The sequence below is a fragment of the Dromiciops gliroides genome, chromosome 5 (assembly GCF_019393635.1).
Source record: "Dromiciops gliroides isolate mDroGli1 chromosome 5, mDroGli1.pri, whole genome shotgun sequence".
NCBI lineage: Eukaryota > Metazoa > Chordata > Mammalia > Microbiotheria > Microbiotheriidae > Dromiciops > Dromiciops gliroides.
The window spans coordinates 138247703-138267641 of NC_057865.1; the positions used below are offsets into that span (position 1 = coordinate 138247703).

At 37.9% G+C, this 19939-nt stretch overlaps 1 protein-coding gene across 7 annotated transcripts in view; it reads left to right on the forward strand.

Annotated features, from left to right (window-relative positions):
* DOCK4 (dedicator of cytokinesis 4) overlaps window positions 1–19939 on the forward strand; it is a 572917-nt gene that overhangs the window by 343695 nt on the left and 209283 nt on the right. For 5 of the 7 annotated variants that reach the window (XM_043965817.1, XM_043965820.1, XM_043965821.1 and 2 more), the window contains exons 6-7: window positions 12651–12776; window positions 17299–17304. In XM_043965817.1, coding sequence (XP_043821752.1) covers window positions 12651–12776; window positions 17299–17304 — 132 coding nt within the window. The remainder of the gene's footprint in view (window positions 1–12650; window positions 12777–17298; window positions 17305–19939) is intronic. The other 2 variants (XM_043965823.1, XM_043965818.1) reach the window with 1 other exon arrangement.

Genomic DNA, 19939 nt, shown 5'->3' on the forward strand with positions numbered 1-19939 from the left:
GCCAGGCATAGTGCCAGATGCTGGTGGTATGAAAATAAAAATGAATCAAGCCCTCCCCTCAAAGAATTTATACCTTTAAGTAAAGCAAAAGACAGAGAGAATAAAAAGTTAACTTTTGGGTCAGGCAAGGTTCGTTTAGGACAGAAGAACTAAACAGCTGAGATAAATGAAGAAAGGCATCATTTAGGAAGTGAGCTGAGTTGGTCAGAAACAAGGGATTCTAAAGGAGGAAGTGAGCAAAGACTTCATTCCAGGCATGGGAGACAGCCTGGGCAAAGGCATGGCAATGAGAAATGTTATGTCACAAATGAGGAACAAAAAGTAGACAAGGAAATGACAGCTGGGACTTGAAAGGGCAATTTCAGGGCTCTTTTCATTGAGTTGTGCTGCCTACTATCTTGTTTTTGGATCACTAGTCAGGAAGTAGTGATTTAAACTCCGCTTTCCATCTAATACTATGCCACCATCTGAGACTGTGGTCAACTTAGAAGAAAGAGAATGCAAGATCCTTTCTCCTCGAAAAGCTTCCTACCTTTGTGGGGAAGGGGCTTATTGTTCATTTACAGGAAGCAACTGGAGAACAATATAAAGCATCATATTACCATTATCGAAGGCTGGGTTTTATGGTATAGACTTTATTTATTTATTTATTTATTTTGTAGGGCAATGGGGGTTAAGTAATTTGCCCAGGGCACATGGCTAGTAAGTGTCGAGTGTCTGAAGCCAGATTTGAACTCAGGTCCTCCTGAATCCAGGGCTGGTGCTTTATCCACTCTGCCACCTAGCTACCCCATGGTATAGACTTTAAATGCTAAAGGAGATCCATGGCAAGAAAAACAATTGTCAGCTGGGATAGTCAGGAAGACGTTGTCATTTTTCTCTATTCTAAAGAAGTACAGGATTAGGTTGGTGGTGATGAGTGGAGTGTGATCTGGGAGTTAGGAAGTGGCAGGAACAAAACTAGGAATTGATAAATGAGGCACTAATACTTTCCCCCATATTACCTGCTTCCAGACCTTTGCAGGTGATGTCCCCCATGCCCTCCTTCCTCACCTCTATCTTTTTGAAATTCCTAGCTCCCCTCTAGGCTCACCTAACAGCCACATCCTTTGAGAAACCTTTCATCATCCCTCCAGTGTTAGGCCCCTCCCCCACTTCGCCAAATATTTTATCTCTTTGATTTCCATCCAGGATTTACTAATGTATTTACAGATTCCATCCCCTAATTGCATGCAAACACCTTGGGTGCACAAAGTCTTCCACTTCCCTGTTTCTGTCAGAGGCACCACCATTCTTCTAGTCTCTCAGGTCCATAAACTTGGCATTTTCTTCAACTCCTCATTCTCCCTCTATCTACATATCCACTCAGTTGCCAAATCTTCCCTTCAAGCTTCTGTTTTAACCCTAGCTAGCTAAGATTAATAAGGTTGGTTATTTTAAGATGCTGTCTTTGGTACCATAGGACCATTGACTTAGAGCTAGAAGGGACCTTAGGCATCATCTAGTTCGAATCTCTTATTTTAAAGAAATTTAAGGGCAGGAATTTCTATTTTAAACTGTTTTGAGGCCTAGGCCTGGCAGAGTCACCCTTCAGTTTTAGAAATGTTGAATTTAAGATGATCTGTTTGAGAAATCAGTTCTCACTACTTAAAATTATCAGTAAATAAATATCAATCATTGTTTGGAGTACATTCAACATTCTATTTTATTCATAGAATATAATTTCATGTTTCAAAACATAAAACCTATGCCTATTAGGCGTTAATTCTCCATTTAAGAAGAAAAGAAACAACAAAATGACTATTAGATACATCCAGTTCTTATTCTCTGGGTCTTGTTCATCTGTGTGTGTGTATGTGTGTGCACACAAGTATGTGAGTGCACATGTGTACATTGGTTTTTTTCTCTGCATTGTTTAGAATTTCAGCTAAAGAGAAGAGAGGGTCATATATTTTGTAGATCCATTACCATTTGGAAGATAGCCAAGACACACCATCATCTCCTAGAATTCCTCAGTGAAATGTCAAAGAGAAGAACCTTTCATCAGAAGCATGAAAGAACACTCATTTTTGAGTAAAAAGGCCCTGTTCATTCAAATTCTGGTTCTATCATTTATTACCTATATAAAGGCTTCTAAAACTTTTTCCACTCATAACCCCTTTTCACCTGAGAAATTTTTATGTGACCCCAGGTATATAAGTTTACAAAATAGCTACACATAATCTTTCACTGTTGTCAGATTTTTTGAAAACCCCACATTCAGTTGTACAACCCACAGTTTAAGAAGCATTGACCTATATGACCTTATTTCACTCTAATTTTCTTACCTATAGGTTTGATCAGGACAATTGGATTTGTCAAGGTCTCTTTCAGTTCTAAATTTTGGACACATGGGAAATCATATGCTAAAACTTTTTTTTAAGATTAAAGGTATTTTATGAAGATTCCCAAGCCTCATAATTTTCTTTTTCACTTGATAACTTTCATGAAGGTTTTAGGCATTTCTGAGATGTTGAGAAACTTGCTTGTGATCATGCCTTATATTTAGCATCTAGAAAACATCAGTGGTTGCCAAGTATTTAAATAAAACATAGACATGGTATATAGCCCCATTCCTCTAGGTGTTGACATTCAGTGATAGCATTTTTATACACACACACACACACACACACACACACACACACACACAGAGTACTTTCCTCAGATGTAACATTTGCCATTTCTATGTTGTGCTTAGTATTACTTTGCAATAGTCATTTCTTCATAGAACTGTGAATGAGCTACTTTTTAAGCTTTGGGTCAGCTTTTTTCCTTTTTATATACATAAAATGTATATATGTGTTTATATATGTGTGTGTCTATCTATTTATCTAGTCTTCCTCCTCCCCATCCTTTTTAGTAGATGAGGACACATTTACATAGACTGAAGAAAAGGGTTGTCTGGTTCCTTTTTATTAAACCAGCAAAAATCTAGTGCCTCATAAGTGTGACCTATTTCAGGAAATACTTTGTAATTTGAATTGCTACAGCAGGATATAGTGGTATACTGGTGATACAATAAAAATCAGATACCTAAAAAAGCATATTATTTTGTGGTAACATTGCACGTCTACATGATAACTTTTCCGGAAACTGAGTTAATGATATAGCAACTTCTGTTTGAGATACTGATCAGCAAACCTCAAAGATCAAAAACAAACACAATTAAGTCTCATATACCCATGCCACCTCATACTCCCTTTGTCCTGTCTTAAAATACCAAAAGAATTTGCCTAACTAGTTCCTTTTTTCTATATTTCCTCTCCTTTTCTGGCCAAAATTAAAATCCTTTCTATGTCCATTGGGCATATCATATATTGCTCATGTACTCTTATGAATGATATATTTTATAGATCTGCCCCATTTCTTCTCTCTCTTTCTCTCCCCCTCCCTCTTTCCCCCCCCTCCTCCTTCTCTCCTTCCCTCCCTCTCCCCTCCTCTCCTTCCCTCCTTCCCCTCTCTTCCCCTCCCCTCCCTCCCTCTCTTTTTTCCCTCCCTTCCTCTCTCTCCCTCTCTCTCTCCCCCTCTCTCCCCCCTCCACTCCTCTCCTTGCCTCCATCTGGTTCTCAGATTCTAGTACCCTCTTGGATGTATTGGGCAAGTTTGGTTTCCATATAATTGAGGCTTCTATATTTGGGCTGTAATTGGTACTTAGGAGAACAGTATGATTTTCTTTTCTTTTTTTTTTTCAGAAGAAATAAGTTCTTCGGATTATCTATTACAAGACTATTTGTAAAATGCTAAAAGTAGAGAATAAAGTTGATGATTTTTGCCTTGGTTATCAAACTTTATGGAAAAAAAATCTCCAATTGTGCAAATAGGAAAAACAAGTATGTGATCTAGGACTATTCTTCCTTATTTTTTACATAGATCAGTCAGTGAATAGCATTGGTTGTAATCACTAACATCAATCTTTGTGTATAATATGATGTTTAGATGTTCCTTGAGAAGATGTGTAGTATATTGGATAGTGGTAGCCTTAGAGTTTAGATAACATGGCTCACACTCTAACCATGACCTACGTTGATTGTGTGAACCTGGCCAAGTCACTTGCCATTTCAGAGTCCTGCTCCCAAAACTCCTAAAGTCTATAAACTGTAGAGTAGTTGCCACATTTGTCTGGGGATTTCCTCCTCAAGTGTTCTGTGCAATGATGCGATCACAAGTCTGAACAGAGAAGAGGAAAAATGTCCCCTTATGTAATCAATTTTTAGCACATAGAGGACATCAGTCAATCAATAAACCCCTAACAGGAAAGGCACTAGAGTTAAGAGGGCTTAGAAAGGCTTCCTATTAAAAAAATGGGGGTCCTTGTTAGGATTTCGAAGTGGCACATTAGCTACCTTACATATCCTTTCTCTTTTTCTTTTGCATAGAGCCTCTCTTCTGACTCAAATCATATCAGTGGGGGTAAACATTTTGACTGCTTTACACTTTGTAGTTTGTGATTTGGGATTATGTATTTTAATTTTGGATGTTTATAAACTCAGGGCAGCTATTTAAAAGTTGGCTTCAATAAGTGTGATGCTAAAAAAAGTCTGCATCAGAAGAAACGCAGTCAGAGAGTTTTCTTTGCACTTAATGAATGAAAGCTGTAATTTTAAACGTTTATAGGGAATTGTATCTAGGAGTCGTTACTATTATATTTTCCCCTCTGGGAACCTTTATTGTATTGCTGGCAGAGAGACTTATCAAATAAATCTGAGGTGCTTACTGTACTTCTTTTATACACTCTAATGATATTACTTATCTTTCTTTGTAGAAATGAGCTTTTTTTTTTAAAGGAAGCTTGCCTAAGCCCCAAGCGAGGGTCCTAGATTGTAAGTGGGGATGTTAATGTCTGAGCCCATTTAACTTATTTAGGTAAACACCTGTTCATAAAGATGGTGATCTAAGTAAATTAAGCCTTTAAAAAATGTCTTGCCCCCTGGGAAGGGAAGGAAGAAAGGGGTAGGGAGGGAATAAGCCATTTTTATAGAGCCTACTATGTGTCTGGCATTGCTCCTAGTGCTTTTACAAATATTATCTGATTTGATCCTCACAACAACTATTCAAAGGTTAGAACTCTTATTATCTCTATTTCATAGTTGAGGCAACTGAGGTGACTGGCTCAGAGTCACACAGCTAGTGAGTGTCAGGTTTAAACTCTTCTTGACTCTGGGCCAACTACCCTATTCACTGTGTCTCCATCCCACAATGGTTCATTTATTTTATTGGTACAAAGGATGACCATCATGTAAAAAAGGCAGCTTCCAGGAATAAGATAGGTGTGCGAATACAATGTATAGGTTGTCCCAAAGTTTTAGTGCAGTTTTTGTTTGTGTTGTTTGTTTGTTTTTGGCAGGACAACAAGGGTTAAGTGACTTACCCAGGGTCACACAGCTAGTTAAGTGTCAAGTGTCTGAGGCTGGGTTTGAACTCAGGTCCTCCTGAATCCAAGGCCAGTGCTTTATCCACTGCGCCACCTAGCTGCCCCCTTAGTGCAGTTATTAATAGCTTAAATAGTTTTACTGGCTTAAAACTATACAAAAACTTTTGGGAAACGCTGTATTAGAAACCTAGCCTTTAGGAGGTGGTGGCCCCACAATACTCTGCCAGGGTCATACCACATCTGCAATTATTGTATTTTGTTTGGGGCACCACAATTTAGGAATCACTCTAATAAGTTGGAGGGAATCCAAAGAAAGGCATCAAACAAGGTGAAGGACCTTTGTTTCTTTGGTATTTCAGGATTGATAAAGGAAATGAGAAAGTTTAGCCTTGGGATAAGAAGCCCTGAGGGTAGGGGAACTTCATAAATGTGCATAATCTGTACCCAAACCCAACTCTCTATTCCGGAGAGGAAGAACTCTGTTGGCTGTAGGTGATCCAGTGGATAGATTTCTTTGCTTGCAGTCAAGACAAGTCCTGAGGGTCACATTCTTCCTCAGATGTTTATTATTCGTTATGGAAAATTGACAAGTCATTTAAACTTTCTGTGTCTCATCAGTCAGAGTTGATGGTTTCTAGGGTTCATTCCTAATTTAAATTCTGTGATCATATGATCTTCTGAGCTTTTCTGCTCAGGTGAGGATGTACAAAGAATAGGCTTGCCTTCCATGAAATCGGATCCCTTGCATCTTTCAATTACCTCTTTAAAATCTACCTCTTCCTCTAAGCCTTAGCCAGCTCACTTTAATTGAACATTGGCCCCAAAGCTCATTGCACCCAACCCTTTCACTAGCTCCACCATATATTTATGCAGGTTTTGTCAACTGAATTTTTATTTAATCCTTGCTTATTAAAGGTGACAATTAAATAAAGGTACTACTTTCAGACTAATCTCTAACTCCCATGTATGTTACTTCCAGAGTCACACAATGAAGATTTTTCATGTACAATTTAATAAATTAACTTAACATAATGATGCTTTTGAGACAGCTGGATGTTGATATAGAGATCATATGTGTGGCATGGGGAGATGCCTTTCGGACCTTTAGTTAAATCTACAGGGCATTTTATTTTGTGTGTTTTGAGGGACAGGTAAGATAAGATCAATATGGCCCTGCAGATATATTGCGGTCAGGGGAGTAAGGTAACAAAATTAAGGTTATGGTTGTGTATTTAAATTAATTTTTAGTCACTAAGCAGGTTTAGCTATTCATATTAATGTGTTCAATGTTAAGTTTTTAATAAAACGTGAAATAGAAAAAAGGAAGAATTGGTCATGTACAAAGCACTTCATAAATAGCAGGCTTAATAATAGCAAATAATAGTAGCTGGCTCTAGATTTTATTTATGCTCTGGTACAAATGCTCTACTTTTTGTTACTGAGTTTATTGGTAGCAGAGTCGCTGATGTATTAAAAAATTAATTTTGCTGCTAACTCCAAACAATGCTGAATTAGCTACTGTGTTTATTCCAGTAATAGGATTCTATGAAGGGCCTTTAAAAGAATAACCCAACAAAGAAAGGCTTTAGATCCTATACAAAACTACCAAATTATTAAACATTCATGGTTATGCATTGGAAATATATTGTTCTGTAGTAGAATGCAGGGGGAAGAGGAAAGGAGAAAAGAAAGAAGGAACTCTCTCTATAGTTTATTTATAAGTATGACCCCATAACCTATAACCAAAAGCTTTGGAGTTACATGTACCAGGTTCTAGGCTGAGGAAGCTTCCCCAAATTATTTCTCTGCCTTTTTTTTTTTTTTTGTGGGGCAATGAGGTGTAGTGACCTGCCCAGGTCACACAGCTAATAAGCGTCAAGTGTCTGAGCTGGACTGCAACTCAGGTCCTCCTGAATCCAGGGCTGGTGCTTATCTCCTGTGCCACCTAGCTGCCCCTCTGCCTTTCATTTGTCTTTACCCAAATATTTCCTTTTTTTTTTTACATATAAGGTATTTTATTTTTCTGTTACATGTAAAGATAGTTCTCAACTTTTGTTTATACAGAGCTTTACAATTTCAGATTTTTCTCCTTCCCTCCCCTCCCTCCCCCCTCCCCTAGACAGCAGGTAATCTGATAATAGGTTAGATTATATGCTATTAATCTATATCTAGCTAGCTATCTATCTATCTATCTATCTATCTACATAGACATATATATATACACACACACACACATATATATATATACACATAATAACATTAATCCTATTTCTGCATTAATCCTGTTACAAGAGAAAAAAACAGAGCAGTGATGCAAAACCTCAAAATAGAAAAAAAAAAACAACAGCACCAAAACAAAAGAAATAGTATGGTTCAATCAGTATCTATACTCCACAGTTCTTTTTTTCTTTTTTTCTTGGATTTGAAGATCTTCTTCTATCATGAGTTCCCGGGAACTCTTCTGTACCATTGCATTGGTGAGAAGAACATAGTCCATCACAGTAGGTCAACACTCAATGTTGATGATACTGTGTACAATGTTCTTTTGTACCCAAATATTTCTTTTGGATCTTCAGCACATAATTAATGTATGCACATCTATAGATGTGGGTAAGAGGATCTCCACCTCCCATATCAATACTCAGGGTAACAGTGAATACCAGGAATAGGACAGCCTTTATTTTATACCAGGGAAAATGCAAAACTATGTAAATAACTCTCAGTACCCCATAAGAAATTGACACAATTCTCTTTCATCTCTTCTAAGTTGACCCTCTCCCCTAAAAGGAAGGATTCCTAAACTCTTCAGGAATTTGACATTGTTCAGAAATTCTTCTCTTCTGTAGCCAGGAGGCTGGACCTATTTCTCAATCTTCTCTGAGACTCACATCATTGAAAGGATTTGCCACTTTCTCTCTTTGCCATTATTAACTGAATTGGTAAACCCCCCCTCTCCCCTCCAAACTAGGTCTGCTCTTACCTCTGCTGCATCTACTGTGCTTAACTTGTTAAGAGTTCTTCAAAAAAGGGCCAGACTTTGCAATGGGCTTAGAAATAAAGGGAAGTTTGGAACCACAATTTATCTCCCACTACAAAGATTTAATTACTTATCTTCAGTGATATGCAAATAGCAATACACAGCTTTATGAATTTAGGATATAGCCTTAATCCTCTCAGTGATATATATGCCAGTAGACATATCCATACTTACATATAGGAAGATTGCCATATCCCTCATCAAGTTGATCATGGATACTGCCCCTGGATCAACCTTCTATAGATTTTCTCTCTACCCAGAAATAAGAAACCAGGGCTGCAGGTTAAGGCCATTGGCTGAGCTCATTTGGGGGGGGAAAGGAAGATACATTTAAAAGACAAGAGAACTTTTCAAGGGAAAGTGAGGGGTCACCAAAGAATTCCCTCATTTTGAGCTTAGAAGAATGGTGGTAACCATTAACATAAATAAGGAAATGAAAAGCAATATCTGCCTTGTGTTGTGAAGAGATATCAATAGAATTTCTAGTTCAAAATATCCAGAAAAATGTTGAAAATGTATTAGAGGGGCAGCTAAGTGGCGCAGTGGATAGAGCACTGGCCCTGGATTCAGTAGGACCTGAGTTCAAAATCTGGCCTCAGACACTTAACACTTACTAGCTGTGTGACCCTGGCAGTCGCTTAACCCCAATTGCCTCACTAAAAAAAAAAAAAAAAGAAAAAAAAAGAAAATGTATTAGAGCTCAAGTGAGAAAGGTCAGGACCATCTAGGGATAACAGGTTGGGAGTTATCCATACTGAGGGAGACAGTTTAAGGTGTGGGAATACATGTGGTCACTAAGGGAGAGAATAACAAAATTAGGGAATAAATGAAAACACTTCCAACTTCATAAACCCTCTCTGTCCTGAAGTAAAGGTATTAATTCACGAGAAAGCTGAAATTATAAAAATTTGTGGGAGACCTAAGGGAACTTTTCTTCATAACATCAAATAGTTTTCAGGACTTAATATGCTTTTCTTTTGTTCTTATTCATGAAAATTGTTGATTGTAGTAATACTGATTTAGTGCCATGCCCTACAAAAACATTTTTAAAGCATGTTTTTGTTGTTTGAAAGGGATTGTACATCTTGATTTTAAATGAAACAGTTTAATGGCCAATGGGCCATCTTTGGTTGCTTTGTAACAACATTGAGTGGCAACTTGTTTCTTCTGTTTCTTTGATTTACGTCAACCTGCTTTGTTTGTTTGTTGTTTTTGCATTATTCTATATTATATTGTGGTTTCAGTCTGTAAAAGTGAATCGGAGGGGGCAGCTAGGTGGCACAGTGGATAGAGCACAGGCCCTGGAGTCAGGAGGACCTGAGTTCAAATCCGGCCTCAGACACTTAACATTTACTAGCTGTGTGACCCTGGGAAAGTCACTTAACCCCAATTGCCTCACCAAAAAAAAAAAGAAAGAAAAAAAAGTGAATCTGAGGGTCAGTAATTGGCACAGTGGATAGAGCACTGGCTCTCAAGTTAGGAGGATTTCGAGTTCAATGGGGCCTCAGACACTTAATACTTACTAGCTGTGTGACCCTGGGCAAGTCACTTAACCCCAATTGTCTCACCCCCCCCCCAAAAAAAAAGTGAATCTGGTGACATGGGGAAGAGTAGAAAATATTGAGGGCAAGCTCTTAGGACTCTCTGATTCTACCTGGCTCTGTATCTCTGTCATGGAGCTTCTCTTTTGGAGAACTTGAACCATTCGAAAATGAAACCTTGTGAGGTAACCTCTCCTGAGACTTTCATTTGAATTTCCATAACCTTCCATACTAAATATTGCCATGCTATCCTTACTGGAACATAAGATAAAAATAAAATGAGTCTGGCCTTAAGATCACCATCCAGATCTGTTCTTCTACTATTTGGATTCCTATTTGTTTCAGATCAACCTCTTTTTTTAAAGTTCTTTTTGAAGTTCCATACTGGTTATATTCCACAGCCTGTTCACAACCTTCTATGCCACTCCCATTGCCCTCTGTGTTATATTTATGTTCTATTGTTTTTCGAGACTGTTGTGTTCCATGCCTCACCAGTCACACTGGTAGAATTTTGGTTTTCATAAATATGGCTTTGTTTTTTGGAGAAGTTTGGAATCATTAAAAAAGAACAGGAATAACAGACACCAACATAGAAAGAATGGGCTCACTAGTGGGGGAATAATAGGTGGATAGTTAAAGTGTTCCACTACTTTGGGCTCAAGCTGAGGAAAGTGAGCAGAATGAAGAAAACAATTCTAAAATAAACAACACTGTGAAGAAAACAACTCTGAAAGACAAGAATTCTGACCAAGACACAGAGCAACTAAGACTCTAGAAAAGATTAATGAAGAATGTTACCCATCTCCTGACCAACAATGTATACTCAAGGTACAGGAAAAAACCAAATTGGTTTGTAGAAGGCAAATATATGGATTTCCTTCCCCCTCCCCCCCCCTTAAATATGCTTGTTACAAGGATGTTTTTCTTTTTATTTGAGATACCAGCAATAGGATGTGGGTAGGTAATAGAGTGTGGGGCCATTAGTCAGGAAGACTCCTCTTCATGAGTTCAAATCTGGTCTCAGACACTTACTAGCTGTGTGACACCTGGGCAAGTCACTTAACCCTATTTGTCTCCATTTTCTCATCTGTAAAATGAGCTGGAGAAGGAAATGGCAAACCACTCCAGTATCTTTGCCAAGAAAACCCTAAATGGGGTCATGAAGAGATGGGCATTACTGAAACAACTGAACAACAAAACTATCAGTTAGAGTCACAAAAATAAAGGAAAATATCTGTGTGACCTTGGGCAAGTCACTTAACCTTCATTGCCCTGAAAAATAAATAATAAAGGAGAAAAGAAAAAAATGTCATTGAAGCATTTTTTTTAATGTAAAGAAGTCAACAAGTTCATAAGCATTCATTAAGCATCAACTATGTGCCAGGCACTGTGCTAAGTGGTGGGATACAAATACAATTTTTAAAAATCAGTTACTGTCCTCAAGGAACTCACATTATTGGGGATTAGAGAGAAGAGAACTGACAGAAGTTCAGAAGGAAACAGAGTCAAGCAGAGCATCTTTGAAATTAAAAGAACCAGGAATAGTGGATGAAAGTTGCCTTGTCACAAATTTGGGCTCAATGTCAGGCAACACTTACCAATAATAGGGGTTGTACAAAACTGGAAAGTCTGCCTGGTAGAGGTTGCAAGATCACTTCTTAGGGATGTTGTGGCAGGGGTTGGGGCTATTAGTTTATAAATATGGGTTGAGGCCAGATAGTTTGTTTTAAACATTCTGGGAATATGTGGTGCCACCTTAACTTTGTCAAACATTTAGAGCTCAGAAAAACATATTTATGTATGTTCTCAAGAAGTCTGTGAGCCAAATAACAGAGAATTATTGCTTCCATTTTCAGATTAGGAAAAGAAAATTTTAGTTTGTCATTTGTCCAAGGTTACATAGGAAACAACATTAAGACCATTCCAATGATCTTTTTGCTGTTGCCACCTACATACAGATGCAGTAGAATTCTGAGTTCTTGTTTGTTTGTTTACTTTTTCCTTGGAGTTACAGAACCATCTTGATAAAAGTTCCTTTCAATTACATCCTTTGAATATGTCAGCTACTAAATCTCTGAGTAAGTTTCAAAGAGAGTCAGTTTTATACTGTAGTTGACTCATTGCTTAATGAAGCTTATTGGGAGTTTCCATTTTATAAAATATTGAAACATTGACATTTATTTCATCATGAACACAGATATTAATGAGATTTCAAGATAATGATTGTGAAAATAACCTATTTTTCCAGGTTCTGTTTTCCCTATAATATTAAATAATAAATTGCTTCTAAATCTTCTAGATTTTTTTTTCTGTTTTTAGAATAAAATGTTCTAGGCCAAGATGGCTGTCTGTAGATATTTGAAATGAGAGTATAGTAACATTATCCATCTTGATGAAGCTTGTAAATAAGTTGGTAGCTCAATTCATCATATATTCTACTTTTTGCTGAGGCATTCCTTCATTATCTTGATTTCTTGCTTATAGGGGAATAAATTTGTGGATGACTTGCAACTGGGAGTTTTATCAAAACCTTTTTCATGAAAATCTTTTTTTTAATTTTTATTTTGAAAGAGGAAACTTCTGAATTTAATCTCTTGTAAATTATAGCTCCATGTTATACTGCTGCTACAATTTTGTTTTTATTCTTTTTCTTTTATTCTAGGATTAGCTGTTTCTCTTCAGCTCCTGCATGGAGATATTGAACAAATCAGAAGAGAGTACTCATCTGTATTTACTCATGGGGTGTCCATTACAAGGAAGCTGGGGTTTTCCAATATTATTATGCCTGGTAAGTAAAGGGGAAGAAAACAAAAGTGGGGATCTGAGGTTTTGTTTGTTTTTGTTTGTTTGTTTTAAATATATGAGAAGTGTCCCTTTTTGGATTTTTTTCCTCTGTGCCCACACATTTGTACTCAGTACAAATTTGTTGAACGTTGACTAGAATTGGAAATGCACAGGGGCCTTCTAAAGCAAAGAAATTAGTTGTAGCATGAATGATAAAAGTAAAGCTAGCTGAGCTTTGGTATGGATTCTTAGGTCTAAAACAAACAAACAAACAAAAAAAGTAATTCCAGGATCTGGTTTAGTTTCATCTTTAAAAAGACAAATAGAAATGAGAAGTTTAGCCCTGGGAATAATTTACCTCCTGGTGGGGTCATTCAGATGAAAATTTGATAAGAGCAGTTTATACCCCTAGACTTCTTCACCCCCTTCAGCATCTGTATGTTTGTGAGTGTGTGAGCATGTGTGTGCATTCATGCACCCATGTGCATGGGTCAGATTTATACACACACACACACACACCTGCAGCATATGAAATCATGCATATGTGCCCATAAGTTATTCTTATTAAGAAAGTAAATACACCCAAAAAAGGTAAAAGAAAAAAAAGACTAGATTTAGGACTGGGGGTAATGCAGGCTGATGGCTAAAAATAATTAAAATAAGTACTGTTTTCAGGGGCAAGCAGCAACTTAATCTTTTCAATGAGAAAGATAAGACAGTCTGACAGCTTTTGAATATCAAAGGAATTTTCAGGGTTGGATAGAAAATTGGCACCTCCAAAGTTACCAAGGGGAAATTTCTAAGACTTAAGAATTCCTTGGTACTCTTATAAAACTTTGTGAACTTGATAAGAAATAAACCTTTAAAAAAAAATTTCAGTCTTTGAGACCTGAAAATAAAAGCTAAAACCTGTTTCCCTAGTTTCAGGAGTGAGAATCTTGGACAGCTAATTAAAGCTCCAAAATGCAGTCATGTCCCTCAAAATACTTTACTTGGATATTTCCTGCTCTAGGGAATAGCTGGAGAGTGGGTGGGTGGAAGACAGTACACTCAAACTGATACACTCACCTTGGGAACCTAAAGAACATCTCCATGTCTCCCCTTCTCCTTACATCTTTCAGTCTTACTCTGTATTTGTCTGTCTCTGTTTCCCATTCCCTTCTCTCTCTCACTTTCTCCTCTTTTCCTTTGGGTCAATTTAGTGATTAATAGTTAGTCATGTGCTTCCTTTCTCTCTTTTTTTTTCTTTCTTTCTCTCCCATTCCCAGGGATTCTTAATTTTTTTTTGCATATGTTATGTACCCTTTCTCAGAATATTTTTTAAAAAGAATAAAATTGAAATATATAGGATTGCAATTATTTACAATTTTCCAAAATATTTTTTAAATTGCTGAACCTAGGTTAAGATGCCTTGTTCTATCCTTTTGACTGACTTTAATATAGAATTGAAACATATATACAACTAACATTTATAAAGCATTTTAAGATTTGCAAAGTGCTATGGACTTTACTGGAGGTAGCTGGGTGCTGCTTGTAAACTGTAGCATTTCAAATTATATGTGGTCTGGGGGCAGCTAGGTGGTGCAGTGGATAAAGCACCAGCCCTGGATTCAGGAGGACCTGAGTTCAAATCTAGCCTCAGACATTTACTAGCTGTGTGACCCTGGGCAAGTCACTTAATCCCAATTGCCTCACCCCCCCCCCAAAAAAGTATTTGGTTGCCTTATTTCTGTCCCAAGTTTGGAGAAAATTAGCTGGGGTTTCTAATATACTGCTACTTATAAATTAAAAGCTTTAGCACCAGTTTGGGGGCATAAAGCATTTATTAAATCATATTAGGTATTAGTAAAGATAGAGCATGAGCACATTGCCCTGAAAGTTAGGAAAGCCTAGCTAGGATCTAGGGAAGAAAAGAGAAAAAAGGTGCCCTTACCTATGAGTATTAGGCCAAAAAAAGGAAGCCTTCTCTCCCTGTGTGAAGGGAAGCTTCCTGCAGGTCCCAACAAGAGGCAGTCCTTACACACTGCTTCAAGCTAATTGGCTAGCCTCACCCAAATCCATTGGTTCACTGCACTTGAGGGGTGATCCATGAGCAGAAGGTGCCTGAGGTCAGAGTTCAGAGAACACACCCCCTGAGGGCCCAGGCTCTCAGGTAGATGTGGTTTCAATCAAGCCAACTTTAAGTGAGTTAATCAGCAAAGTCAGTCCAATCAATCCCAATATTATCCTCTTGAGCAGGACCTCTGGGCGTCCCAAAACCATTATTTTCTCACAAGGATAGAATACATCTTAGTGATAACTTCTTGTACTGTTATATATAACTATCATATACATGTATTTTGTCAGCTAGATGAAAAAGTGGATAGAATGCACCTTCCTGGAGTCAGGAAGATCTGTGTTCAAATCAGACCTCAGACACTTATTAGCTGTGTGACCCTGGATAAGTCACTTAAACTCTGCCTGCCTCAGTTTCTTCAACTGTAAAATGGGATAAATAATACTACTTCCCTCCCAAGGTTGCTATGAGGATTAAATGAGACAATATTTGTACAGCATCTGATAGGAACTGCAAATAATAGGAACTTAATGGATGTTCCTACCCACACCCATGTAGAAGCAGGTTAATAGATCTGAATTATATGTAAAATCACATATAATCTTAAACACATTAAATGATTTTATGCACATCCTCATTTAAAAGCACAAAGAGTGGAGTGTTTTAGAATTTTCTGTTCAACTTGAAGTATTCCCTTTGGAAAGAAAAATATAAAATGGCTTTTTATTTGTGTGTGGACTTCAAGGGTGTGCTGGAAATATTTAACAACCATCTGGGAGTGGGGAAACTGCACATAGTACATACAGTTAAGTTTAATCTACATGATTAATGCTTTTAAAGTATAGAACATCAACAGAACAAATCAAGCCCTGATCCAGTTTCAGAGGTGTAAATACTCATACTGAAAATTTAATAAGCCATTATGACTGGTTCTAGCATGCTGCTGGTGGACTTCAAACATTTTAGATACCAGTAGTCTAGTGACCTTCTTAAGAAGCACAGATTCCTCAACACTGGGTCTATATGTCAACAGCAAGAATTCAGAAAAAGAAACTACAGGGGTTTGCAGATAATTTAGTAGGTGATTTTCATTTCCTAAAGAGAGAGAGTAAAAAATGAGATGCAAGATTGAAATCTTACTAATTGATAGTATTTTAAAAACAAACATCTAAAAACTCCTATTGAAATTTCTCTCTATGGAAATAGAATAGGTGCAGCTATGTGTGCTGTTGTATTTGAAATTGTGATAGGCTGATGGAACAAGAAGTAGAGATGACATAGAAGCTAACTAGTATTTTCTGTAATCATCTGTTTTGAGCTAACAGTTTAGTAGTCTTTCAAGAATGAGAGCTTAGGGGGCAGCGAGGTGGCACAGTGGATAAAGCACCAGCCCTGGATTCAGAAGTACTTGAGTTCAAATATGGCTTCAGACACTTGACACTTACAAATTGTGTGACCTTGGGCAAGTCATTTAACCCTCATATGCCCTGCCAAAAAAAAAAAAAGGAATGAGAGCTTAAAGGCTGAGAAAGTGTTTCCAGAGGACGTAACCTTGTTGGAAACCATAGTTCAGTTGAATTTACACTGTTCTACTATTGTTAGAAATCGTTGTTTACAACACTGTTTACTTCTGGCTTCAGTGACTATTGCAACTGTTCATTGTTTCCTTCAGCTGCTAAAAATAATTGGTATTTCCTCCATGAAAATAACAACAAAAAAATCTTTCCATTGAGAGACAAACTGATGTGTTTGGCTAATATGAAAAAACATATTCTAGGAGTGGTATGCAACCAGCTGTTGCTAAAATTCCACAGCTCAGTCTCTGGGCAGACTCATTTGAGAGTTGGAAAAAATATGGAGAGAGAATTTTTCACATGTCACTTCATCAGCTCAGTAATTGTCTGGGCTGTGCTATTCTGATGCAACTCTTGTCTGGCTTTAATGATGGAAATGAAATTTCTCTACCATAGGTCTCCTCATCCTTTTCCTCCCCCTTCCATAATAAATGGGCAGGATTCACTAGCAAATAGAACATTTTAGGGAATGAAATTAAATGACTGCACTCCATAGGCAGCAAGTGAGGGATTTTAAAAGCCATTCCTTTTTTTTTTCTTTTCTCCTCTTCCCCTTCAACTGCTTATTCTCCCAGAATAAGAAAGTTGTGGTTTTGTGTATGTGTGTATTTTAACAGCTGGAATAAATTAGAAAACTGACTAGAATTTTTCAGATGGGAAAGATCCAAGAATAAAAGTGTTTTCTTTTGTATAAATCCTACTTTCAACCTAGGTTAGTTAATTCTCATCAGTGGTCATAAAAGAATTGTAGCTGACACCTTGAATAATGAATTCCACTTGCACCAAAAGCCTGACAGAATATATAAGCTCTAAAGTGTTTTTTTAATCTCCTAGTCTTTTGAATTGTAATTGTCCTTCATTTTCAATTTGTACCATCTGCATTCTGATTGGCATAGGGACAGGTGAGTATGTGGTTTCCCAGTTGCTTGTTTTAAGAACAGGAATGAGTTTTTCCTATAGAATGGAATTCTCCTTAATCCAAAACTGGGCAAGAAACAGACAGACACTGAACTCTTTTAGGTTACCACAGAATATAATGTAAGGGCAGAGATTTTTTTTTTCTAAATAGAAAAGTTCAATGGCAAATATATCATTCTTTCCTTAATCTTATTTGAATCAATCAGTACACTAGATGGCAAAAGAACCAGCCTCATTAGCTTGGATTGTCTGCATAGAAACTGCATTTTGTATGTCTCGATGGAACAGTCTGGTTCAGTAGTAGTCTCCTCAGACGTTTATTTCCAGGATGTATTTGTAAGGGAAACAAATGTGAACTCTTTTTAAAACTTAAAACTATATCACCACGCCTAATAACTCAAGTAACATTGATCTAAGCTTTAGGTTAATCATAGTGCCACATAGTTGCCATTTGAAAATGGAATATAATAAAGACCATAATGATAACTTTTTATAAAACTGGACCTGTGACTTTATTGATGTGGGAAGAGCCTATTGAGAAAACTCCCTTTACTAATACAGATTAACATCTTTTCTTTTTCTTTCAATTAGAGTTCTTTGGGGGCACTCAGAGATTAAGTGACTTGCCCAGGATCACAAAGACAATATATATCAAAGGCTTTGAACCCCAAATTATTCTGGCACCAAGGCCACAGTGCCTTACTTTCTCAATAATAAATGATAAACATATAAAGTATAAAATAAGAAAAGTGCATATTTGTGTGAAGGGTTAGCATATACAAAGATGAGATAGGCAAAGTTTTTCTTTGGCCTTCTTGGCCTTTCTCTGTCAGAGTTTCTTGCTTTCCTTCTGATTCCCTTGTCCTAGACTTTAACATAGGGGTTCTTAACATTTTTTGGTTCATGTACCCCTTTAACAGTCCGGTAAGACCTCTGGACCCCTTCTTGGAATAACATTGTTTTTTAAAGTACTTTAAAGGAATCTTAAAGTTCAGTTAGAGGTTAGTGAAAATATAGAAGGATTTTTTTTTTCCCATTTAAATTCAAAGACTCCTTAAAATCTATCCATTGAGGGGCAGCTAGGTGGCGCAGTGGATAAAGCACCAGCCCTGGATTCAGGAGGACCTGAGTTCAAAACCAGTCTCAGACACTTGACACTTACTAGCCGTGTGACCCTGGGCAAGTCACTTAACCCCCATTGCCCCACCAAAAAAAAAAAGAAAGAAAGTTAGGGGCAGCTAGGTGGTACAGTGGATAGAGCACCGGCCCCTGGAGTCAGGAGGACCTGAGTTCAAATCCAACCTCAGACACTTAACACTTACTAGCTGTGTGACCTTGGGCAAGTCACTTAACCCCCATTGCCTGACTAAAAAAAAGAAAATCTATCCATTGATACCAGGTTAAGAAGACTCACTTTAGCTTATTTCTTGTTTGTATATATTCTTCCCCCCTCCTCCCCCAAGTCGCAGGGCAATGAGGGTCAAGTGACTTGCCTAGGGTCCTTTATCCAGTCCTTTATCTAAGTTGCTTTATTCAGTGCGCCACATAGCTGCCCCCTGTATACATTTGTTATTCTTTAAAGAATTATAGCCTCTTGCTCACAAAAGCAGTTAGAATAAGATAGTAGTTTATTTTGGGGCTGAGGAAGGGAAGGGAAACCAAGAGATATCCTTGGACTTCTCATGGGGAGAGAGGCATAGCACAAAGCACATGGCTTTGAGATACCAATCTCCTTGAGCAGGAGATGGGCAGGTACTTTTATAGAGGACTGATGAAGGTGACCATCTGACTGTGGAAAGTTCCTTTAGTGAGGGAGGACCATCCCCCACTGGTGGTGGCTGGAGGAATTGGGTGAGGGGTGGCTGCAGATCTCAAGCCATCTCCTCAGGACAGGAAGGAAGCAGCCCCACCTAAACTTATTTCCCCTGGGTTGAGGGAGACTAGAATGAAGGGTGGAGGTCCCAAAACTAGCTCAGTTTCATCTGGTTCCACTTATCTCTTTAGGTGTGTCTGCCCTTTGGATTAGTTTCTCTAGGAAAAAGTTCTTTGATGTGCCCCAGAGAACTTCTGGGGTGCCCTGGGCCCATAACATATTCTTAGTCTTAGATGAATGCCAACTCAGGTTTTGTGTGATAAACTCTTTTAAGCACCAACTTAGCTAATATTTATAGGAGTATTTAACAGGTGGAAGGTAAGATGTTTTTGTGGCAGAGTACTCTGTGGCAGTTGTGTTAACATAGAGTGGAAGAAGTGGTAACCTATTGGGTACCCCTCAGAAAAAAGAAATCACCCCATTTAAGAAGTCTTGCTTCCAGGGGCAGCTAGGTGGCGCAGTGGATAGAGCACCAGCCCAGGAGTCAGCAGGACCTGAGTTCAAATACGACATCAGACACTTAACACTTACAAGCTATGTGACCCTAGACAAGTCACTGTGATGGGGGAAATGGGGGAAATGGGAGAAATGGGGTACGGGGTTTGGTTAGGGGTTGGGGTTCTTAGGAATTCCTCTTTAAAGAATTAAACCTCTTACACACAAGAGTAGTTAGAATAAGGTGGTAGTTTATTTAGGGGCAAGGGAAGGGAAGGAGGGGGAGGGAAACCATGAAAGAAATCCACGGA